Source organism: Protomyctophum parallelum (assembly GCF_964188405.1).
Source record: "Protomyctophum parallelum genome assembly, chromosome: 21".
Classification (NCBI taxonomy): domain Eukaryota; kingdom Metazoa; phylum Chordata; class Actinopteri; order Myctophiformes; family Myctophidae; genus Protomyctophum; species Protomyctophum parallelum.
In genome coordinates, this window is record NC_139713.1 from 9,932,424 (window position 1) to 9,958,637 (window position 26,214).

General features: G+C 44.1%; 1 protein-coding gene across 1 annotated transcript in view; it reads right to left on the reverse strand.

Annotated features, from left to right (window-relative positions):
- The window catches only part of fibcd1b (fibrinogen C domain containing 1b), a gene marked incomplete at both ends in the record, with an annotated part of 218,001 nt that overhangs the window by 123,473 nt on the left and 68,314 nt on the right, over positions 1–26,214 (reverse strand). The window contains one exon of the mRNA XM_083794061.1: positions 11,829–12,308. Coding sequence (XP_083650187.1) covers positions 11,829–12,308 — 480 coding nt within the window. The remainder of the gene's footprint in view (positions 1–11,828; positions 12,309–26,214) is intronic.

Sequence of the window (26,214 nt, forward strand, 5' to 3'; positions counted from 1 at the left end):
AAAATATATCTATATAAAAGTTTCAATATTTTCATATTGATTCACTGATATGAGAAAAATGTAACAATGTATTAAACAAATATGCTTCTCAATTATTCGATTCATCGCCAAAGTCATCAGTTGAATAATCAACAGTCGCAACACATAGTGTGAATGGGAAGGACCCGTTTAAGTTGAGCCCAAAACGTGAGAGATGAAAGCATCCATCATTGGAACATCTTAAAACAAGACATGGTTCCAAAACCACAAGCCCATCACATCGGTCTCCGTGTCTCATCCTCGCCTCGGGGGCACTGTGGGATATAGTTCTCTCCCCCTCCCTCCCTCTCTCTCCGTCTCTCTCTCTCTGAGGTGCGAGCGCGGTACAACAATCCTCCTATGGGGGCATGTTGCACTCACACAGAGCCATTACTAACAATGGCACAGTCAGCTGCGTGTCGCCATATAAATCACAAAGTCCCTGGCCACAGGCGACCGATAGATCACACAGTCACATCGGGGTGTCAGGCCCTGAAACAGTGTCTGCGCATATATATACACCCCGCGCCTCACTTCCACAGAACAGATCAATCAAGCGGGTGTCCCTGTGCTGCCAGAAAGCACCACCAGCAGCCCCACTTAGCCTCGCTGGCCCTGCTGCGCTCTGCCGTCGACCACCACCTGCAGAAAACAGAAGCACTTTATAGCAGCTGGTTCTCTCGCTTTTTCATGTGGAGGATCCCCAAATTGATACAGTACTAGACCTGCTTGCTCAGGGGATAAACTGAAAATGTGTGTCAGATCCTGTATCTATAGGGGAGACATGACCTTTGACCTGATCTATTGTAAACGTCACACCATTGAGCTAATAGAGCCTGCCTGCTTGCTCAAGGGATAAAGTGAAAATGTGTGTCAGATCCTGGAGACAGAATACAACCCTATAACCTCAAAAGTTATATTATACTCTACCATACTTTCAATGAGTCAGACAGAGCGAGTTGAACCCATGTGCAAAGTCTCAACAAACAAGAGTAGATTTCAAAGTATTTTAGGACAAAGAAGTCAGGACAGGAAAGCAGGAACAGGTGATGCATTGATGACAACACACTTATGAACTGACAATCAGTCTGGGCACATATGAGCAGACAGAAGAAGCTGCGTTTTACGTAATTTCCGAGGTTTTAGACAGCTGGTGGATGGAAAAGAAGCTCCACCCCCGCAGCCTACTGCCACGGAGGTGAGCGTTTCCGGGAATCTGTCCGTCGTGGCAGTCAGCCGCGGGAGTGGAGCTTCTTTTCTATCCACCAGCTGTCTAAAAACTCGGAAATTACGTAAAACGCAGCTTCTTCTGACCACGGCTGTCTGCTCCAGTTTTATTGGAGCTGGTTGATTGTAGAAGTGTTCACAGGTGGGCTGATGAGGGAGTAGGAGACAGGTGTGTAAATGGGACTGCAGTGTGGCAATTACGTTTTACTCAATTACGCGTTATGCATGCTATAACACTATGAAATATTATAACATACAAAACAATGGCACACATTGTTTTTTTTCCCCACAGTGCACTGTGGGACCCAGCAGCAGCAATTACTGTAGCTGTCTCAAGAGAAATATCACAGCTGTTATTCTAAAAGGGAAATTTACATCTCCTCTTCCGAGACAAATGAAATGTTATTAAAAATAATTGTTCCAAAGTGCAGTCTTGGTTCAGTGGAACATACTAATTAACAAGAATTATATGTTTCTTTTTAATATTTGTACGAAATTCAAGCTATTTTGTGTCTGATAGCCTATGCTTTTATCACTTAAGCACTTATGATCCTCGCTTTGAAGCACTTTTTTAATTAATACCGTAAATGACAAAATGACCAAAATGTTCATTTTGGAGATCTGCCTGACAGCAACGATATGCATAATGGAAGGGGCGGGGGGGGGGTCTTATAAGTGGATCCTGGACAAATGAAGCCCCTGCATTCGTTAAGCCAGTAGTTTACGGACCCCCCCATCTGAAAGTGTTTTGTGCCAGGGACCGCCAGAAGAGAAGATTTTGTGTCTAAAAACTAAAATCACACCCGTGTGAAGTGTGAAGTGAGGGGCGCTCTTATCAGCGTTTATCATCATACATCATCTCATTCCGGCCATCACCTTCAATATTTGTGTTTACACAACACTCAAAACTGGCCATTCATTATCTATGGCATGTTTGTGTTGAGACAATCACGTAAAACTGGCCATTCATTATCAATGGCATTTAATGTTTGTGTTAGGACATATAAAATATAAATCTTATTACATTTTTCAAAAATCTGCTATGGCTACCATGGTACTGCAACACCTTTTGACCCCCCGGAAGCCCTCCAAGGACCCCTGGGGGTCCCCGGACATTGAGAACCAATGCATTTTGAGGGAAATTCCATCCACTTCCGTTCATATGCGAGGGGGATTTTTTTTTGCCATTTCAGTGCATAGAGAGATTCAGAGCCAAATGGCTTAGAAAATCTTACCCAGTGTGTCTGATTGTATGCACTGCACATGGCTGGGCCTATCAAATCCATTCAATACAGACTAGAGGGGCTAAGCCCCACAAGGCAGACGCACGCACGCACGCACGCACGCACGCACGCACACACACACACACACACAAATCAACGTGACAATGCAAAAACTGAGGGGAAAAAAGCATAAATAATGTGCTTAAAATAATAACGTTTTAAACATATATCAACGGGGACACATTATGTATGATTACTACTTTCTGCAACACTAATGATTATAACACATTCCGGACGGGAACCCCTTTAGGTGTTTTAAGCATTATATGTTCTACATTAGCTATTGAAAAATAGCAGATCTACAAGCTCATAGCGCGGCACTACGAGCTTGTAGATCTTCTATTCTTTTGAAAAATAGTGAAAATGTGGCACAAATCTTTCAACTCCTTGGAGACCGCCATGGCCTGTAGGGGCGCTGCAGGGCGCTGGATGCCAGACAAATTGAACAAAAAGTGAAAGAAGAAGAAGCTCTTGCTCTAGTTCCGTTTTTATTGGAAGTAGAAGTCGGCAATTATGGATCAGCTACCAGCTCCGGGTATGTGTCTGAAAATCGTTTTTGATCGTCCGATATCAAATTAGGGCCTTATGAATCTTATGATCCGAATATCGCATTTTGACCAGATTATGAGCCACAATGCATATAAAGACGGCTTGTGTGTGTGCACGGGCGTGCACGCAGGGATTTTGGCCGTTTCTATGTGGCCGGGATCTGTAGCTATAGCAAAAAATGCTACAAACATGCTAACTTGTTGGTTTTGATTCACCGATAAACGTGGATTAAACAAAACTCGGCTATACGTCAATGGCACTTATAGTCTTTCAGAGCAAACGTTTTTAACTCACAAAATCTCCATAATTATTTTGAGTTGTAGTCTTGTTACGGTGAGTTTACATTTGCACCGTGGCACAGCTTCAATATGCCATAAGTCCAGCAGGGGGAGTGGTTTCACCAGGCTAATAGGAACATAGGTTTTTCAGAAAACAGTTTTTTGAGTGCTGCAACCACTCCAAGGAACAGCAATGTTGGTTCACCTACAGTATGTGACTACCTATGTGTTGGTTCACCTATGTGACTACCTATGTGTTGGTTCACCTATGTGACTACCTATGTGACGTTAGTGAGCACCAGTATGACTATGGGCGCTGTTGTGCCAGAAACAGAGAGAGACAGTGCTGCACTGTTGCCTGCTAATGAGAGAGAGAGAGAGAGAGAGAGAGAGAGAGAGAGAGAGAGAGAGGGAGGAGGGGAGTTGCACCACTCAGTTCACACAGTGATTTTTTTTAAAGAATGGGCCTCATGCCTAAATGGGATCATTTCTCCGCCGGTGGTAACCAACACTGAACCACACACACAGTGATAGATAGCGGAGCATCCCTGCAGGAATTAATTCAGCCATCACAGCCCTCTGTGCAGATCTGAGCCAGCACTGATGAATAATTAACATCATGTACCAGACGCAGTGGCTGGTAAATGTTAAAGCTGTACGTCAATTATTGTGATTATGTCACAGCTACAACACAAAGCTGTGTGCATTGTTATTGTTGTTGTTGTTATTAGCAGCAAGATTCACCCACAGTTTAAACAAAAAAACACTAAAGCCGCACTATACCAATACCACTATACTATGTAGTTTTGGGTATCAGTGGTCACTGGACAGAAATAACATGGCAGGCAACGTCTTTGACTTCATTACCCATGATTCTCTGCAAACATTACCCAAGAGTCTCTACAAAACAGCCGCAGGCAGTCAAGCCCTGAGTCAACAAATGTATGGAACTTGGAAGAATGATTGTTATTGCTTAGGCCTGACTCACACCTTCACAACAGATTGATGTATAGCTGATGCATGAGACTTATTGACTGATGCAAGCTCGCAATGCATTTCCAATGGAAGTCACATGGTTTGACACAACATTTTTGTTGTATGAGGGGGAGGGGGGGGGGGGGGGGGCAGTCGAAACACAGCCGAAAGCCGTACAACAAAAATGTTGTGTCAAACCATGTGACTTCCATTGGAAATGCATTGGGGCGGCCATAACACTTACCCTTTGTTTACATCTAGCATGCATCAATGTTGTATGCTAGATCGAAAGGTGTGAGTGAAGCCTACTGTATAACATCTAATTCTGTGGGACATAATTTGTTATGTAAGTGACATAGTGCTGCTTTAACCCATTCTGACCGGGCACCCATTTTGGTGTTGGCATCATGTTATGCTTTAGCTATTTAAAAATAGCAGATCTACAAGCTCATATCGCGCCACCGAGTGGCGCGATACGAGCTTGTAGGTCTGCTATTTTTTGAAAAATCGAAGAACGACTGACATTTTTAGAATCTGATCTCAGGTCAGAATGGGTTCATCAGACCAGTGTGTGTCCGGCGGAAACCTCGTATGAATCTGATCTCAGGTCAGAATGGGTTAAGTTGTTAAGCATAACCTATAGGTAGCTGTGGATTAGAACACGGGGGCGATATGATTTCAAATCAATATCACAGTTATTTCAAACTTTCACACCTCGATTACAATTCACAAACGAAAAATAACAATCTAAAAGCTCACAATCACAATCAAACTGCGTTATAAGATTGTAGAACGGCTATTTTATGGTGTTAATCAGACAGATTTAGTTGAGTATAAAACACATTAGATTGTTGAAATATAAGAAGTCTTGGGTCTGGGCCTGCCTGTGGGTGTGACTACTTCAAGTTGTTGCCATGTGTGCTTCTGCCCTGACTAATTGTCAATTTCTTGTCATTCCAGTGCTGTCACTCCCACTCATCTGCTCACTCCCAATCAGCCAGGCAGAGTGGAGCTTCACACCGGAACTCAGTTTGTTTGTCACACTCAGTCTACTTAAACCCTGCTTGTCTCTTTGTTCTCTGCCAGATTATATTCCTGTGTCCTGCATGGATTCTGACCTTCCTCTTGCCTGCTGGATATTGGAATTGTTTGCCAGGGTATTTTGTGGATTCTGTTCATGGACTTTGCTGTTGGACTTCATTTTCTGTGAACTGCTGATATACAATTAAGACTCTGTTTAACCTTCAACCCGTTTCTGTCCACTTCGGGGTCCTAAAATCATATCCTGACAAGTGGGTTATTGGTTGTACAATTTTTATGTACAATACTGTATGTTTGTGATGGCTGCGGTCTGAGGTCGGCCCACCCTCTAGGCAATTTGAATACATGATGAGAGAGAGAGAGAGAGAGAGAGAGAGAGAGAGAGAGAGAGAGAGAGAGAGAGAGAGGCTGAACATAGCCCAGAGATGTAGCTGCTGTCCATGGTTCTATAGTAACTGTAGCTGCTGTCCATGGTGCTGATGTAACTGTAGTTGCTGTCCATGGTTCTATAGTAACTGTAGCTGCTGTCCATGGTTCTATAGTAATTGTAGCTGCTGTCCATGGTTCTATAGTAACTGTAGCTGCTGTCCATGGTGCTGATGTAACTGTAGTTGCTGTCCATGGTTCTATAGTAACTGTAGCTGCTGTCCATGGTTCTATAGTAATTGTAGCTGCTGTCCATGGTTCTATAGTAACTGTAGCTGCTGTCCATGGTGCTGATGTAACTGTAGTTGCTGTCCATGGTTCTATAGTAACTGTAGCTGCTGTCCATGGTTCTATAGTAACTGTAGCTGCTGTCCATGGTGCTGAAGTAACTGGAGCTGCTGTCCATGGTTCTATAGTAACTGTAGCTGCTGTCCATGGTTCTATAGTAACTGGAGCTGCTGTCCATGGTGCTGAAGTAACTGGAGCTGCTGTCCATGGTTCTATAGTAACTGTAGCTGCTGTCCATGGTTCTATAGTAACTGTAGCTGCTGTCCATGGTGCTGAAGTAGCTGTCACTAAGCTGTTGTAGTGGATAGGAATAGCGGTGAGCCGCACAAGTTTGGAAAATAGTGAAACTAGTGAATAGTGAAACTAGTCTAACTGTACAAGTGAAAAAATGCTTAAAGTGGTTAATTTGTGATATATATGTGTACGTGTCTGTCCCAAGAGTCCTTTCCTGGAAATGTATGGGAGTCAAAAGTATTATATTTGTGTTTAAAATGTGGCGGCGTGCTTGCAGAAATACTAAAAAACTAAAAATGTACTCAAGTAAGTGTTCTCAGTTACTGTCCACCACTGATTATAATAAATCCATGTATGAAATGGGTATTTCAAAGCATGCTACTGTATCTCATTGTGTGCTATAATAACCATCTAGCATAGCTATGTATGGACAGGTTTAATGTCTTTGTAAAAGGTACATATCACTTCACGGCTGAGAAGAAATATACCTGCTTCTCAAGGTGAAAACCACAACACAATGAAATCATTCACTGTGAACCTCGACCTCCGTGGAAGCATATCTATGGAGGAGTTGATAGAGCATTTCGTTTTCTCCGGGAGAGAAAAAAAAATAAGAACATAAAATAAAATCACCTTCGAAGGTTGACACTGAGGTGCAGACGGAATGAAAAAAAGAAATGAACCAAATACAGTTCATCAAACTAAATGGGCTTGCCATCATCGTCAATTCAGGAGAAGGAATGGTGGTTTAACCCGTTTAGGCCTGACCTCGAAATTAAAAAAAAAATGTCTTCAAAATCCTGACAGTTTTCTGAAAAACCTTATGTTTCTGTATCAGTGGTGCTCAATATTTCATGTCAAGGACCCCAAAAAATATATGTAATATGCCTCTGCCCCCCCCCCCCCATCTGAAAATATGTTGTTCCAGGGACCTCCCCATGAAGCAAAGATTTGAGTTAAAATGTTCACTCTGTAATAATATATATTCAAAGATTTGAGGCACATTTTCACGATTTTTCAAAAATAGTAGACCTACAAGCTCGTAGCGCGCCACTCGGTGGCGCGCTATGAGCTTGTAGATCTGCTATTTTTCAATAGCTAAATTATAACATAATGTATGTAACCACCAAAAGGGGTTCCCGCTCAAAATGGGTTAAATAGTCAATGCCAAAGGTGTGGGTTAATGAAATGTCATATATGGCAGGTATGACAAATGGCAAAATGACAGACAGACAGATAGAGATGACATTTAGATCACATCCAACGGTAAAGGTTGCACAACAACCCAGCATTGCTTATTAACCCGTTGAGACTGTTTTCTGGAAAACCTACTATGTTGCTAATAGCAACATAGTATATAGGAACTTGCTATATTATATCAGTGGTGGGAAAACTTTTTCATGTAAAAACAATATATGCATTTTGCAGTATATGTCTGTTATTTTTAATACCCAACGACCCAACCTAAAATCTAAAATGACACAGATGCTTTCCTGGTTTTAATGGTTTAAGGCAGTTATTGGGGTGTAAAGAAAGAAAGACATTCTTGTCATTAAATTGTTATTAAAAACATCTCTAATTGGGATGTGTCTAAGCGTTTTGCAAAACCAATAACTCACAATGGTGATTATGTCACAGCTTGATTATGTGATGTCCCAGCTAACACCCTTTAGTGCCGATATAAACCTTAGCGTGGCCTGTTGTGAGTAATTACTTAATGTTGATATTCATTCTTTATTTATATTCCATCGTTGGCCTTACATTTAAGAGCACAATTCCCTAACTATAGAGTGTGCTCCTCGGAGCAAAGTTTGGAATGCAACACTTATTAGACAATTGGAATTTTATGTCACAGCTATATCTTGATCTCATGATGTCAACCATAATGTGTACATTTTGGCCAAAAGTAGCAGGAGTTGTATAGCAAATAGTTGAAAAACTAGTCTAGCACAAATGGCTGGGGCCACAACGTGAAGGGCCTTGTTGTATCGCCACCAGGCGCACGCACGCACGCACGCACACACGCACGCACGGACGCACAGACACACGGACAGGAACGGAAAAAAAACAGTGCGCAGACTTCGGTCGTCCAGGCCCTCGACATATAATTATTCATTCCTTACTCCTGACTTAAACCCTAAAATGCCAGCTCTCAGCAGACTTAAAGAATCTCACAGAGATGTCTTCTGGTGTCTAAGTGTTCCCCCCTCTGCCCGGCCCCTCTTCATTGAAGCTCCTCGTTTGATGGACAGAGGCCTTTAGTGTGTTGGACGGGAAACAGAGAAACTCTGCAATGGCGAGTGTGTGGCCAAAGCTGTCTACTTTTACCCCCGTCTCAGGATTATGTTGCCGCTGCCGGGCAGAAACCTTGTATCTCCATACTTCATTTGTTTTAGTTTTTTAACATATTAAAAAAGGACAACTTTTGGCGACCACAATACAGTATGTTAGCTTAATGTAGATAGACTATTTTCACTATTTCGGAATGTGTTCGTTCCGTAACGAGTTTGGATATACAAGGTCTCCACCCGACACCGGTGATGTCCTAGATCCAGCACAGAAGGAGAAAAGAATCCCTAGGAAAACGTGGGCTCAACTTTTTCTCCTATAACTTTGACTCTCTCGCTCCATCTCCCTCTCTCTCTCTAAGACGTGTCTTTACATTCGTATAGAGCACTGTTAGCTGAACGATCTCAGTCCCATGTGAACGCTGCGTGTTGAACCGCACTTCAAAGCACATGAAAGAACATGTACATTTCATACCCATCTCATTCGGTCTGCCACGTTCCATCGTCATGCGATTTCACTCGTATGGATATGGAGCATCAACGGACATAACTGACGAAACCCCCCCCCCCCCCCCCCCCCATCTCTCTCCCCCTTTCCTGTCAAACTACTGTTAACCCATTCTGACCGGGCACCCATTTTGGTGTTGGCATCATGTTATGCTTTAGCTATTGAAAAATAGCAGATCTACAAGCTCATATCGCGCCACCGAGTGGCGCGATACGAGCTTGTAGGTCTGCTATTTTTGAAAAATCGAAGACACTTTTAGAATCTGATCTCAGGTCAGAATGGGTTAATAATGAAACTGTCAGGATGTAATAGACATTTTTAGAATCTGATCTCAGGTCAGAATGGGTTAATTAATATAAGGGCAAAAAGTGAGACATGGCCAAAGCATTTCTGGGGGTCCCCAGCCAAAAAACCTTAACCCTGCTCTATTGTACAATCACTGCTGACACTGTCACTTTTCCCCTCCGCCTTTGTACTGATTGCACTGATTGCACGGGTGACACTGCCAATGTCATGGTCAACTGTAACTGGGGGTTGTTTGTGTTGTGTCTGGGCTGCGGGTGACTGCGCATTAGTCCCATCAGTTCTGTTTGTGTTGTGTCTGGGCTGCGGGTGACTGCGCATTAGTCCCATCAGTTCTGTTTGTGTTGTGGGCTGCGTGCGGGTGACTGCGCATTAGTCCCATCAGTCCTGTTTGTGTTGTGGGCTGCGTGCGGGTGACTGCGCATTAGTCCCATCAGTCCAGTTTGTGTTGTGGGCTGCGTGTGGGTGACTGCGCATTAGTCCCATGAGTCCTGTTTGTGTTGTGTCTGGGCTGCGGGTGACTGCGCATTAGTCCCATCAGTCCCGTTTGTGTTGTGGGCTGCGTGCGGGTGACTGCGCATTAGTTCCATCAGTCCTGTTTGTGTTGTGCTGCGTGCGGGTGACTGCGCATTAGTCCCATCAGTCCTGTTTGTGTTGTGGGCTGCGTGCGGGTGACTGCGCATTAGTCTCATCAGTCCTGTTTGTGTTGTGCTGCGTGCGGGTGACTGCGCATTAGTCCCATCAGTCCTGTTTGTGTTGTGGGCTGCGTGCGGGTGACTGCGCATTAGTCCCATCAGTCCTGTTTGTGTTGTGCTGCGTGCGGGTGACTGCGCATTAGTCTCATCAGTCCTGTTTGTGTTGTGGGCTGCGTGCAGGTGACTGCGCTTTAGTCTCATCAGTCCGGTTAAGAGACTCACCATGTGGCTTCCACCTGCGGTTAGGGGTAGGGTTAATAATTGTCAAGTCCAATTATGGATGGACGGGATTGATACTCAGAATTGGAGTAAAATATGTTGGGTTATGTGATCTAAGTGTGGGCCCAAAGCAGAGTGCATTACTGCTCGCACGTGAGCCACTTCCTTGCTGGGCGGAAGGGGTGTTTCACAGCTCCAGCAGAGGAAGGAGGGGGTCTTATCAGCCAACTGTCTTTGAGGGCACCTATAGCAGAGACAGTGTTGAATCATTAAGACACACTTGTGTCCTGTGTCTTCTGTGCGTCATGGCCGCCTCAATGCATTTCCAATGGGAGTCACATGGTTTGACGACACAACCTCGTTGCATGGCTGTCTTCTGCCCTCCTCCCCCACGGAACAAGGTTGTCTCGTCAAACCACGTGACTCCCATTGAGAATGCATTGAAAAGCCGTGCGACGCACAGAAGAGACAGGAGACGCAGAGGAGACGGCGGTGTGAACGGTGCCTTATAGTGTTTGCTTAGCTTCCCACTGTTTGCAGTATGTTTGTAATCCTTCATGGTGCATTTTGTATTACTCTGGTGGGGATGATGTTTATTCGTCTTGTGTTTCATAATATTGAGACAGGTTTGGCGATGATCTTGTTACACCGAGTTGTTTTTATTTGTTACCGCTTGTGACAATATGTGTATATAGTACATGCTAGTGATTGCATCTTGTATTCTAGTGGATATTTAAGTTAATATTCGAGTACATGCTAATTCTAAGTGCTTTTCTGTTTATTGTTAATTTCAGACCACACACCCAAACACATTGTATGCATTTGGAGATATGCAAAGGCTGAGCCTGAGTATCTCCCTATTGTCCCCCTCTGTTACAACTGGGATAATTGTGTATACATTTTGCTGACATACTGGGTTGTGCTTTGGGCGGGAAGGGATGACACTGTAACCTTGTGTTAGAGCAAAGTGCCAATTTAGACATTTAGCAGACGCTTAATCCAGAGCGTAAATTGCAATATGGTTAACATGAGGTACTGTAAGACATCAAATCAAGTCTAAACAGTATAATATAAAATAAATATATATATATATATAATAACGTTAAAACTATATAGGATCTGTCTACATTACATTTTAGACATTCCATATAAGCCTGCAAGGTCGTCAAGGATAGGGCAAGTGCGGGATCCGCTTGTAATTCTGACGGCGCATTAGTCCGACAGCGCGGCTTTGCATGCAGTTAGGGTTGGGGACAGGGCTAGTAATGAGTCGGACCAACGTACCATCGGATATGTTATAGTTAACAAGGACCCCCTTAACTGTGAGAGAGGACCATTCCATTTCAACACTCTCAGAGTTACAGACCTGTAATGGTCATTCAGGGCTAGCTCTTTGTGCTTCCGGGAGAATATTATCGTCGGCTCATTTTGTGTATGTCCACATTTTGACACAAATGTCCACCCCAATTAAAGCCAGCATGGCGATGAAGTCTCACCTGTATGAGGCGCCCCTGCTCCGTCTGCAGGGTGTTGAGGTCCTGCCCCAGGCTGCCCTGGCCGCGGCGCAGAGACTCGTAGTCCATCTTCAGCTGGCCGGCGTGCGCCGACAGCTTGGCCACCTCCTCGGCCAGGCTGACCAGCAGCGCGCGGTCCTGGCCCTTCACCGACTTCAGGTCCGAGTCGTGGTCGGTCAGCGAGTGCAGCAGCGACGTCTGCACGCCCTCCAGGCGCAGGAAGTTGCCGTTGTAGTCGGGGCAGTTGGGGTCGATGAAGATGTTGATGCGCGAGCCGTCGCCGCGCTCCACCGTGACCAGGGCGTTGGCCTCGTCCTGGTTGGTGGAGACGTGTGGCGGGCCGTCGGACATGCGCGGCGCCTGGTAGTGGTTCATGAAGAGGATGGTGCCCGTCACGGTCACCGCCAGCAGCACCGCCACGAAGAGCAGGATGGTGCACAGCAGGTAACTGCAGCTCATCCTCTGGAGAGAGAGAGAGAGAGAGAGATTATATAGCACCTTTCATACACAAGGCAATTCAAAGTGCTTTACAGAATAAAAACAATAGACAATAGACACAATTAAATACTATAAGATAAAGGAGCGAGAGAGAGAGAGAGAGAGAGAGAGAGAGAGAGAGATTATATAGCACCTTTCATACACAAGGCAATTCAAAGTGCTTTACAGAATAAAAACAATAGACAATAGACACAATTAAATACTATAAGATAAAGGAGCGAGAGAGAGAGAGAGAGAGAGAGAGAGAGAGAGAGAGAGAGAGAGAGAGAGAGAACAATTGTTTTAGTAGAATATAGAAAAACATCACAAGAAACAAATGTTGGTAAAACATCTCGACTAAAAGTGCTCGGAATCAATGTAATGTTTCCAATTTCTCTCATGGGCTTTTCACAATCATGCAGAGTGACTGACTATCTAGCAATTCATTTTCAATCAGAGGCAAGTGGGCAGGTAGGGAGGCGTGTGCAATCAGATAGGCTGATGGAGCGACAAGCAGGCGCACTCTCGTGAAACCGTCGTGTTTGTGCTCGCTACACACACGCACACGAGAGCTAGATTGTGCGCAGTTTTTTTTCTTCTACACAGCGCCCTGGACAATGATGTGACACAGCTAAAGAAAGGCGTAGAAGCCGTAGATCCCATGGCGCCCGTCAAATGATTTGGCTTAACATTTAACAGATCAGCCGGTTCACACAAAGTTCCATCAATAAATATAACAGAAAAATAACACTTTTCTCATTCTCTCTGCAGTTAGCCCCCGAGGACACATACCCCGCCTGGTCTATAAACAAATCCATATCCGTCAGCAACAAAATGTCACTCTCTCAAAACGCCGACTGAATGTAAAGCATAATTAAGGCATTTCCATCTAAACAGGCACATTGCCATTAGCATATGCTGCAGTGAAGGGTGATGTGCAGGAGGCCAGCCTAAGCTCACCCCTTCAGACGGAGAGAGAGAGAGGACAATGACAGACAGCAATAGCAACAACAACAACAACAAAGATAGAGGGAACAATTAGTGCGGTAAGATCCACAAAACATGCATGTTAGAAGAACGGGATCGAAAATGAATGAACAAATGGATCCAAAGAAGACAGAGAGAGAGAGATAGAAATCTAATACGTGCCATAATGTCATTAAACATGTGCTCTAAAAAGGCCTTTATGATCCAGTGTCATATTCATATTGCTGCTTACGCCCAGGAGGGAGAATCAATGGAAAGGAGCCTACCTATATACATGATTAACGACACCTTGGTCTCTCTGCCTGCATCCTCCTCCAAATGAATGGACCGTGCTGCCGTTTCCCAATGGATGATGCATGCTATGATAGATTGCACGAGCAGCATCTCTGCGTTGCGTGCGTGCGTGGCGTGCGTGCGTGCGAATACTTGTGAGGTACAACACAGGACCACAATGGAAACAATTAAGGGCTTTTTGTGTCATCCTTTTAGCATAATTGTGTGACTGGAGTGTATAAAACGATAGTCTGACGTTCCAATAATCCGACATTACTAACCCTAACCAAACGCAGAAGCAACGGCTGAGTCTTAATCCATTTAGTCCTGACAGTCTTCTGTTTCTATGTCAGTCGTTCTCAAACCTTTTCATGTCAAGGATCCCCATAAATATATGTACAGTAATTGGTCCATCATTCCAGGGACTCAACCAGAAGTAAATATTTGAGTTAAAAACGTATATAAAACGAATATATATTCAAAGATTTGCGCCACATTTTCAAGATTTTTATAGCAGATCTACAGTATACAAGCTCGTAGCTCAGTACTCGGTGCAGCGCTATGAGCTTGTATAGATCTGCTATTGTTCAACAGCTAAAGTATAACATAATGCTTAAAGCACCCAAAGGGGTTCCCGTCCAGAATGGGTTCAAAGTATTCAATCAATCAATCAATCAATCCCCACAAGTATAATAGAATTTGGGAAATATATTGTGAGGATCAATTCCCTGGTCCTCACAATATAAATGCTTGTGGCCGTAAAATGTTTATTTTTATTTTTTTCATCCACATTGTGAGCTTGTACGATAGTTGTTTTTTAAAAGCAGATGTATATGAATTGGACACGGATGATTGATATGCAAATTGACTGCAAAAGCGCAGTGAACCGTATTAATAGACAGCTAATGGTCTGCTTTATGGAAGAGTTTAATAGCTATACTTTAATCTCAGGGATATCAATCGTGTATTTCTAGAGCTATTATCCATCATGTTTACCCATGTGCTGTGGATAGATGATCAGAGGATGTTGCGCATGTGTCAGCCAGTATGCATATTTAATACATCTTTTATCTGTATTGTACTGTGTTTTTGTATGGACGTGGTGTTGGGTGCCTGCACATAATCAATGCATGGTGTTGTGTGCAGGCGCCCCACACTTTGTCTTTCTTTTATCTGTTGTACTGTGTTTTTGTATGGACGTGGTGATGGGTGCCTGCACATATGCACACATGGCATCAACGCATGGTGTTGTGTGCAGGCGCCCTACACTTTGTCTTTCTTTTATCTGTTGTACTGTGTTTTGTATGGACGTCGTGATGGGTGCCTGCACATATGCACACACGGCATCAACGCATGGTGTTGTGTGCAGGCGCCCTACACTCTGTCTTTCTTTTATCATTTACTTTTTAAGAGCCTGCCCAGGGACTACAGATGAAATTTAGCTTTGGCTAACTCTGGCCCATTTAGATTGATGTGAAAACTGACATGTTGATTAATGAGCGTCGTCCCTGTCAAATAAATACATAAATAAAAATATCTATCAGTGTCTGTCTGTCTTCAAAAAGTTAATTTAAATCAAAAGTGCTTTTATAAACTGTTTTTGAAAGCCTTAATGCTCTATGTCCAAAAGCGGCACAATGCAAGCTTTTTTATTGAATAAAATAAAAATAAAATTCAGTCCAGGCATTTTTTTTACTCAAGTCAAAAATGTGAGTATATGATTTCCACCACTGCTATTTAAACCTTGTGGTTTGTTGCCTAGGATTCATGCACATGCACACTCTGCTTTATTGTGTCTGACAGCGTACATGTGATTGTGTGCTGTCAGACGCACTACTCTAGGGGGACATGGTCGGGGTTGGACAAGCAAACTGCAGTGCATCGCTGACTATATGCGCGTCAGTTGAAAAGAAAGAAATCTGTCACTTGTTATGCTCCATCATCACGAAAACCGTCCAAGCATTCACATCTGCAGGGGCGAGAATGGAGGAAAAAAATAAAATAATAATAAAATAAAAATAAGATGAGGGGAGAGAACGCCTCGTAGGCACCAGAGATGTGACAGATACAGTGTGATTCACAATTTTCAAAATAGCATAACAAGTATAAAAGATCTATAGAAGCGTGTCGCGTTTCGAGCTTGTTGGATCTAATGCTACTTTTGATGCTTTGGTTACGCTGCTGAAGTATAACCAAGTAGGGCGTTCATTTATGAAAACAAAGAATACAAAAAGTTATAATATGGAGATTCTAACTCTGCGTGACAGTACTTGTACAACGAAGTAGGGCATGCATTTAGGGGGGGAAAAGCATTAACCCATTCTGACCTGAGATCAGATTCATACAAGGTTTCCGCCGGACACACACTGGTCTGATGAACCCATTCTGACCTGAGATTAGATTCTAAAAATGTCAGTCACTCTTCGATTTTTCAAAAATAGCAGACCTACAAGCTCGTATCGCGCCACTCGGTGGCGCGATATGAGCTTGTAGATCTGCTATTTTTAAATAGCTAAAGCATAACATGATGCCGACACCAAAATGGGTGTGCGGTCAGAATGGGTTAAAACATTGAAATATGGAGAGAAGGATTCTAGCCGACAGCAACAATATTTCATTAGACTCACATTAGTTAATAACTATGAATATTAGATAGCTGGAATCTGTGCAGCTTTGAAACATTTAGGGCCCCATTATTATGCACGGCAATTAATTTCACAGTCAGAGAAAAGAATGCTTGAAGATTAAAACTGAATGAGAAGAGAAGTGAGCAGTGAGTGACAAAAGGTTGAAGCCCCGTGTAATTGTACCGAATTTGTATAATGTGTGTGTACTGTATATGAATATGAATGTGTGTGTACTGTATTTGAATGTATGTGTGTACTGTATTTGCATGCACTTGTCAATTAGCCAATATGAAAGAGTGTCTGTTTGCACCCAGACGTCACACCGCTTCTATTTTAATCCCTATACAGCACGGTTCTGGTTTTAATTGGCTCGCTCACAGACAGACAGACACAGACAGACACAGACAAACAGACACAGACAGACAGACAGACAGTGGGTCGCAACCAGTAGTTTGCGGACCACCAGTGGTCCCTGAGGAGGTTCCAGGTGGTCCCCTACAAAATGACGGAGAGTTGGTAACCAAATGGACCTTTATAATTTACTCTTGTGTACAATTAAACATTTGTTAGTGTTGTTTTAGTCTCAGTCTTAGTCCAGTTTCAATCACCGTTGTTAGTTTTTATCATAAGTCGAACTCATCCTTTTTTTATTTAGTCATGTTTTAGACGACTAAAAGTCAAGAATTTTAGTCTTTATCTTAGTCCAAAAAACCGTGAATTTATTTGTCTAGTTTTAGTCAACAAAAACTATTGGCATTTTAGTCTTTACTTTACTTTTTGTCAGCAGATATGTTTCCATCTAATCTAAAAAATATTTCACATAGCATTTTCTCTTAACCTTTAGATGAAAAACATAATTGTAAGGAATACATCCTGAAATGTTTTGATTGAATTTGCATATTTATTTGAAACCATAACGAGTCACAGACGCATTGATGCTTGTATTAAAAAAAATCACACCCATGTGAACTGAGTGATGATAAAAACAAACCAAATGCTATTTTCGTGCTCGGACACAGGGACACAGACAGCTGGCTGTGAGTTGCACCACTCAAAAATAAAAAAATCTCTTATAGAACCTTAATGTCGACAAGTTTAACCAACTGACCCCAGTGCAGTACAACAAGACAACTCCTATAGAACCTTAATGTCCACTTGTTTAACCAACTGATCCCAGTGCAGCCTAACATTACTAAACTCCTGGTTAGAACACACACTGACAGTGACACATGCACACATTGCACATGCACACACGCCTGCACGCACACGCGTGCACGTGTGTCGCGTTCATGCACGCACGCACACGCACGCTGCAATTATGTGTGTTGCTACATGCTAAGATAACAATACTATTATTGCTACTAGGACGCACGCACGCACACACACACGTTCATGTGTGTTGCTACTCACCGGGCGGAGATCAGAGAGAGGGGGCTCTCTATGACGAGACGTTGCTGATGGGCCCTATTTCTTCACAATTCCTGGGGTTTATAACATATCCAGTTCCCTGTGCTTTGCTGTCCAATACGCCTTACTATATTCCTTTATTGTCGCTTGTCGAACGTAAGCTTCATGTTGCAAACACAAACACTTAATTCAACCATGACTCGGTGACAGATAGCCCAACCTGCGTTCCGTAGTTTAGTAACTTGTGTAATGTGTAGCTGTTCTGAGCACAGCATGCAGTCCATTCAACTCTAGTGTGTGTGTGTGTGTGTGTGTGTGTGTGTGTGTGGCTGCGTGCTGCTGCCTCTGTTTGTAAACAGAGCGACGAGCGACGAGCACATGCATGATGCGCTCAATTATAAAATAAATATATTTAGTCTAGTCTTTGTTAGTGAACGAAATGGATTTTAGTTCAGTCTTTATTTTTGTTAACTACATTTTCGTTTCGTATTTATTTATCAACGAAATTGCAGCATAATGATTTAGTCCAATTATTGTTTACACGTGGGCTAAATCTCATCAAACGGTTGTCCGTGGCTCAAATGCAGAATAAATAATAAATATGAAAAAAGGGTTGAAAGCCACTGCCAATGCCAGTGAGAAACCCAGTCGGTTCACATGGCCGTTACCCATTTTGGACTGAGGCCAATTCTAAAAACGCCTTCTAAATCTACTACTGTATATACTGTACAGAACCCCAAAAGGGGTTCCCGTCCAGAAGGGTTAAAACACCAAAAGGGGGTGTAGTGTCCAGCCACTTGTATTGCATAGGGTACCAGGATGTTATACACAGGTGGGCGTTGAGATTGCAGCCATACACATTCAAGGTTGTATACAAACCCGGGACCACAGAACGCGGCTGATTCATTGTCACGGCTGACGGTCAACTCCCCTGCACCTCTATGTCTGGGAGATGATCACGTCTACTTTGTAGCTACACATGCTGTGCCAAATGCATGGCCGGGAATGGACCAAGACGTGGAATTGATGGTGAAATCATGTCCTGCATGTCAGCTCACTGGTCCACCACCACCTCAAACACCTACAGTTAGGACAGAGCTACCAGCAAAGCCATGGCAAACACTCGCCATTGACTTATGTGGACCGTTTCCAACAGGAGAGCACCTCCTGGTGACGACTGATTACTATTCTAGATGGGTAGAAGTGAATCTGCTCACTAGTATCACCTCAGCAAATATAATCAAGGCGCTGAGATGCATATTTTCTGTTCATGGCCTTCCAGAATCCATTGTCAGTGATAATGGCGCTCCTCTAGTGGTGACTGAGTTTGAAGCATACAGTACCTAGCAGAGCATGGTACTGCACACCGACGCATTACTTCGTATTGGCCTCAAGCAAACGGGGAGGTTGAAAGACAGAACAAAACACTCTGCAAGGCCATACGCACGGCTCATGCTGAAGGAAAGAACTGGCGCACTGAACTGCAGACATTTCTTATGGCCTACAGGAGTACCCCTCATTGTACTACGGGACGTAGTCCAGCGGAGATGCTGTTCGGACGCCAGATCAGAACCAAGTAGCCTGAGTTCTCTGTTAACCAGCAAGCGGATGACTCTCACATACGCTCTACTGATGCTGCAAGGAAGGAGAAAGGTAGAGTGGACGCCAACAGACACAGAAGGGCACGTGAGAGCACAGTCCAGCAGGGGGACATGGTCCTGCTGCGACAATCAAAACAGAACAAACTGTCTACGACGTATGAGGGGGATCCTTACACTGTTGTGGATAGGAAAGGAGATTCTGTGTTTCTACACAGAAATGGCAGGCAGATCATGCGACATGTGTCGTTTGTCAAGTTGTGGATACAGTCTGGACTTGGGACTAATGGGTCACACATCCAAGCGACTTCAGTTGCAGTTCCAACCAGGGCTCTTCGTCCACAAAGAAACAGACAGCAGCCTGCTAACCTGAAAGACTATGTGACTTAAGGCCTATTCATAGTCTGGATTTTCGGTGGTAAGGTGACCACCGCTCCGGTGGTGAGCTGACCACCGGAGCTGAAATAACGTTGAGCGGTGGTGAGTAAAAACAGAGAGAAGGGCTGGAGCGGTGGCGGTGGTTTGCTCTTCACCACGGCTCGTGACGTCATGTTGTAGTTCGGTGGTCACCCCCACCACCGTAAAACCAGACTATGTATTTAGTCAGGCAGTGCCATTAGGGAGCAGAATAATCTCCAGGCATTGTCTATTGTCTGAATGGCAGGGTAGTCTACCCCTAGCCATTCTACTGTGTTATGTTTGAACAGTTATATATTTTTGTGTGTGGAAGAAATCTAAGAAAAGCCTTGAAAAGAAATATGTCATTTTGAGTTATTGTGCTAAGTATATTTGAATATTGTACATTTCTGTATGGTGATGGTTATCATCCAAGAAGGGGAGGGATGCAGTGTCCAGCCACTTGTATTGCATAGGGTCCCAGGATGTTATACACAGGTGGGTCATATGTGATTAAGTGGTGGTGATTACATGCAATGTGACTGTGAGTTGATTCAGTATACCGAACGAGTAAAGACTACAAGGCAGCTCTGTGTCCGGTGTGTTTCAATACATATATGTGAATCTACAACACTACAGGGGGTTCCCGCGGCTCCCACCCAGAATGGGTTAAACAAAAAAGCAGGCGCACCTCTCAGCAGATCTAGAAGATCGGGGCATTCCTAGTTCAAATGTGATTATTTTGGGGCGGTTGCGACCTGAAAAGGTTGAGAACCACTGCACTGTGGGATGGCCATTCTCAACGTCAGGTCCGGGAGCCTCTATGGGTTCCAACTTCCAAATGGACCCTATAGCCCATTAAATTAGCCCCGGGGATCTTATACAGCATGATATTGAAAACCTTATTAAAGTTCCTCATTACGTGTCTTGCTCAAGGACACATCGACACCAAGCCCGGAAGGAGCCTGGGATCAAAACAGGAAGCGTTCTGATTGCAAAGTGACCGACTTGACCTCCAGAGCACATATACTACCCTCAGAGAAACTCCCACTATCTCCGACAAAACCATGTGTGCGCGCACACACACACACACACGCACACACCCTTCAATTGAGCCCAGAGGAAGAGAGCCTGTGGGCAGACTGCAGTGACAGTGATTCTATGTACGCCAGAGGTGAAATGAGTCCAGAACATACAGTAGAGGCACGTACAGCCAGCCAGCCAGACCAATGAGTAAAACAGTTCATCATAAAAGTAATCCAAAACGTGTAGATCGTGACGATCGTCTGTTTTCCAAAATCAAATATCCACAAAGGTATCAAAAGGCAATGCATTGCTCAAAAAGGGGGAATATATATATATATATATTCCTCAATCCTCACCCAACCTTCCTTTGTGTAAAAGCTCTGACTTTTACGACCCAAACACTCTGTGGTTTATTAATTTGTGATTCTGGTTTAGTGTTGACCTTAACAGAGTCTCTTTGACAAACAACCTCCAAACACTCATTTGGATTCCTAAAATGGAACCCAGCCTCACTTCCTGTACTTTTATAGATGTTCCTGCCTCCTGGTACCTCACGTCCTGGAACTATTGCTAACATGCTTTTATAGATGTTCCTGCCTCCTGGTACCTCACGTCCTGGAACTATTGCTAACATGCTTTTATAGATGTTCCTGCCTCCTGGTACCTCACGTCCTGGAACTATTGCTAACATGCTTTCCCCCACAGCTCCCCCTACCATTCTAAGAAAATGAATCACATATTCAACTCATTTCGTTTTACACGCCACAACGATGTAATGCAAGTTTATAAATAAAAATAAAAAAATAAAATAAAAACATGCTTTCCATCAATATGCCGGTGCAAAAAATAAAATAAAAATAAAACCCTTGGCAGATAACGTGTGATCAATGGCCAAGCCAGGCTAGTCCTCGTGAGGATGCCCGTCCACATAGTCCACATGCAGCAAAAGTAATAAACATAGCATCACAATCATTTTAACCACTATATCCATATATTTGCTACTTTGTGACTTCTCTTCTGGGGGGGCCCTGGAACTAAACATTTTCAGATGGGAGTCTGCACTCTGCAGTCAAATATAAATATCAATTTCTGGGTCCTTGACGTGAAAACGTTGGAGTATACCACTGACTTGTATACTGTATGATTTCCTGTCTCCTTTTCTCTCACTTGATATGTAGACATGGACTGCATCATAAAACCCTTTCTTGCATGTCAAGCGGTGTTTTTATGGTGAGCAGAGTGCCAGTTGAATGATTGCATTTTGAGTGTGTGACTGTGGGCGTGTTTGCCCGTGGGGGTGTGCAGTGTGTGCATAATATTCAGCGTTGTATAGAAAGCATCTGTGTGTGTGTGTGTGTGTGTGTGTGTGTGTGTGTGTTTGTGTATGTACATTATGTCCCTACAATGTGTGTAATGGCCTCTCCCCGGATAGCGGGGAAGAGAGAAAGTCATCTGCTTTTCCTTTACACTACAGTATATATTCACGTCTGGGCCTATATATATTGTGATCGTTGACTTAATATGGACAGGATTTATGATGGCGTGGCGATGCTCACTCACATAGAGAGACACCGGCCCTAACAAGACAAAGAAGACAGAGAGAACGGATTGGAGGAATGTAGACATACAGTGAGTTTTAATTTAATTTGAAGGCCCCCCCGTGTCAATTCTCTGCAAATGTCTCTCTCTCTCTCTCTCTCTCTCTCTCTCTCTCTCTCATTCCAATTATTTTACTTCTACTCCACTACACTACATTTCATTAAATATTCTGATGAATTGAAAATGGAGGACCTCAATGGAAACAAGCCTTATAGTGCTTTCTTGGGCTTTTACTTCTCTCAGCAGACCTTGTATTGAACTGTACTAATAATCAATCAATCAATCAATCAGATGTACTGTAGAAGTATAAAAAATTGGACATGCATATTCCAGCAAATAAGTAGGCCTACCTCAAAATTGTACTTAAGTGCAGCACTTGCAGCAAATGTACTTTACGTTACTTTCCACCACTGAACTTAAGCTACAGTAAATGGTAAATGGTGCATTTATATAGCGCCTATATATCCAAGGCGCTTTACATAGATTGCATTACATTTACCCATTCATACACCGATGGCGGCGGAAACCATGCAGGGCACCGACCAGCACATCAGGAGCAATTAGGGGTTCAGTCAGTGTATTGCTCAAGGACACTTCGACATTAACTCTGGGGGGGCCCGGGTTCAAACTGGCAACCTTGTGGTTACCATCCATCCATCCGGCCACTCTACCCCTTAGCCACCGCCACCCCACAATACATACAGTATAGCTACAGTATGTGTGGCTACACTTACTGTAGCCTTGGCTGCTTTGGGTATTGGATTGCAACATAAAAGAAGCTTTAATAAATAAAATAAAAAAGACGCGAACAATACAGTAAACAATCATTATCACTTTTATTGGCTTCAAAGGGAATAATAAAAGGATTTCTTTCAAAGCTGTCTTCTCCTTTATGTATTGTGTTCATTATAGCAGCTTCTTCTGACGTGTCATTTGAACTATTCAAAAATGTTTTTCAAAATAGTAAAAAAAAAAAAGGCAAATAAGTTTAGGGATAAGCCCGCCCTTCCTATACACAGGTTTTGTCACGGTTTGACTGAACCCAAATGCAGATGAAAGTTTAATAAAGAGATTTATTAAATCAGAGGAGGTCAAGCTTACAAAGTGTTAGCTGTGGCTGCTTACAGAAAAACCAGGAATGCTAAATGCAAAACATTTCAAAGCAGAATGCCACAAACAGAAAGACCAAAAGGCAAACCTTACAAAAGGCATCAAAAGGTAAAGTCCCAAAACGGAAGAGCAACACGAGGAACCAGGAATCTTCACGGTAGAGCTCAGGGACAGCAATGTTGCACACCGGACAAGGGTTTATGTTCCCACAGTTTGTGTTTGCAATGAGTCCAGTCTTTATAGGAGGTGGGTTGATTGGGGAAATGTTCTCAGGAGTGAAGGGGCATGGCACTGCTGGGCTGGGGATGGATTGGGAACAGGTGTGTGACAATGACTGAGGGTAGGAATGGGGAGTGGGAGTGGCTGACAGGGAGATCTGGTTGCGAACGCAGTGAGCCACTTACTATGACAGCAAGGGCTGAATGTCTGTGTGTGTGTGTGTGTGTCACGCTGTTACACCACCCGCCCGCCACCAGAGGGCGCAGCTGTAGCACACACACACACACAGGGCGCAGCTGTAGCACACACACACACACACACACACACACACACACACACACACACACAACCACACACACACGAGCTGCGTTCGCTTCCCGTGTTTGCGCGTCTTACTTGTATGCAGACCCTGACAGGTTTAATGTTTGTCTTTGTAAACGCATTGACAATGAAGAGCCTGAGCAATCTGCCGAGCACATAATTAACACCTGCCCCCTGTACAGACCTCCTTCGGAGGCCGGCCTCTTCCACGTGGGACCAGAGACAAGGGCGTGGCTACTCGAGTTGTGTTTGCACCGTTTGTTTTACATCCCCATTACATCACCTAATCAACATGAGTTAGACTTTAATATATTAGCGCCCCTCACTTCACACGGGTGTGATTTTTGAATAGCCAACCTGCAAATGGTTCAAATAATTGTGATGCTGTACTAACACATTTTGCTGGGGACCCCCTGGAACCCCCTCCCCCAAGGACGGCCTGGGGGTCCCTGCCGGACTCCAATTTTTTAACCACTGCATGCAGTAGCTTCAGGGGATAACTCTGCGGGTACATTAACACTGGTATAAACCTCGTGAAAGGTTAGCCTATGAAGAAGACTGCATCATAATCTGCTTATAACCAATAAGCTATCATTTGAATACCGACGGATGTGCTATTCAAGAGTTGTGCTCCGAGGCGTTACATAACCCCGTTCCACTATTGAACATTATCCTTTAGTGTTCATGAAACAGAGCTGACAGCGATTTAGTGGCAAATCCCTGAAGTAGCGGAAAAAAATAATAGTTTTCATTGTCCCGCTCAGCTTGGGGGGCGGGAGTAGAGTGGTAATCAGAAAGTCCCAGGTTCGACCCCTCGGCTCACCCCGTCTATGTGTTGAAGTGTCCTTGAGCGGCATACTTAGACGGGGCACTTCAGAATCTGAATCACTTATATTTTAAGGGAGGCGAGCACAGTAAACATCTTCAACCCATTAAAACCTGCAGGGGCCGATATACAAATGTCTTCTATAGCAGTGGTTCTCAGAACGTTTTCTCTGCATTCTGTTCCCACTTCCCATACAGAACAACAAGCTACAGTATATTCAACTGCCACTAACCAAAGAATGGAACATTGAGGTACGAGATACTATTGTGCCACCAAAACGTGGAATGCCCTGCATGGTGTCATCCAGTAAAGTATCTGCAACACTGGCTTCTAAAAAGAAATGGCCCGAAAAAGGATATGTCTGAAAATGACAAGTGCTGTAAATAAGCACATTCTCTGAAATCCTGCCTCGACTATAAAAATGCATATTCCAGCAAATAAGTAGGCATACCTCAACATTTTACTTAAGTGCAGCAAATGTACTTTACGTTACTTGCCACCACTGAACTTAAGCTACAGTAAATGGTAAATGGTGCATTTATATAGCGCCTATATATCCAAGGCACTTTACATAGATTGCATTACATTCACCCATTCATACACCGATGGCGGCGGAAACCATACAGGGCACCGACCAGCACATCAGGAGCAAATAGGGGTTCAGTCAGTGTCTTGCTCAAGGACACTTCGACACTAACTCTGAGGGAGCCCGTGTTCGAACTGGCAACCTTGTGGTTACCATCCATCCGGCCACTCTACCCCTGAGCCACCGCCGCCCCACAATATACATACAGTATAGCTACACAGTATGTGTGTCTCATCTGTAAATAATAGCTGTGTATTCGTCTCCAGTACATTTTTGTGTTATCCTGTTACTGTATGTCCAATTGTCCGTTCCGTTTACATCTTCGACTAATACAGTATTCAATCAATCAATGATGAACTGGGCTGAGAGAGGCTATACCGAGCAAGATGCTGGGTGAGTGACCACCCACTGGAAGAGTGACCACCCACTGGGAGAGTGACCACCCACTGGGTGAGTGACCACCCACTGGGAGAGTGACCACCCACTGGGAGAGTGAACACCCACTGGGAGAGTGACCACCCACTGGGTGAGTGACCACCCACTGGGAGAGTGACCACCCACTGGGAGAGTGAACACCCACTGGGTGAGTGACCACCCACTGGGAGAGTGACCACCCACTGCGAGAGTGAACACCCACTGGGTGAGTGACCACCCACTGGGAGAGTGACCACCCACTGGGAGAGTGACCACCCACTGCGAGAGTGAACACCCACTGGGTGAGTGACCACCCACTGGGTGAGTGACCACCCACTGGGAGAGTGAACACCCACTGGGAGAGTGACCACCCACTGCGAGAGTGACCACCCACTGCGAGAGTGACCACCCACTGCGAGAGTGACCACCCACTGCGAGAGTGACCACCAACTGGGAGAGTGACCACCCACTGCGAGAGTGACCACCCACTGCGAGAGTGACC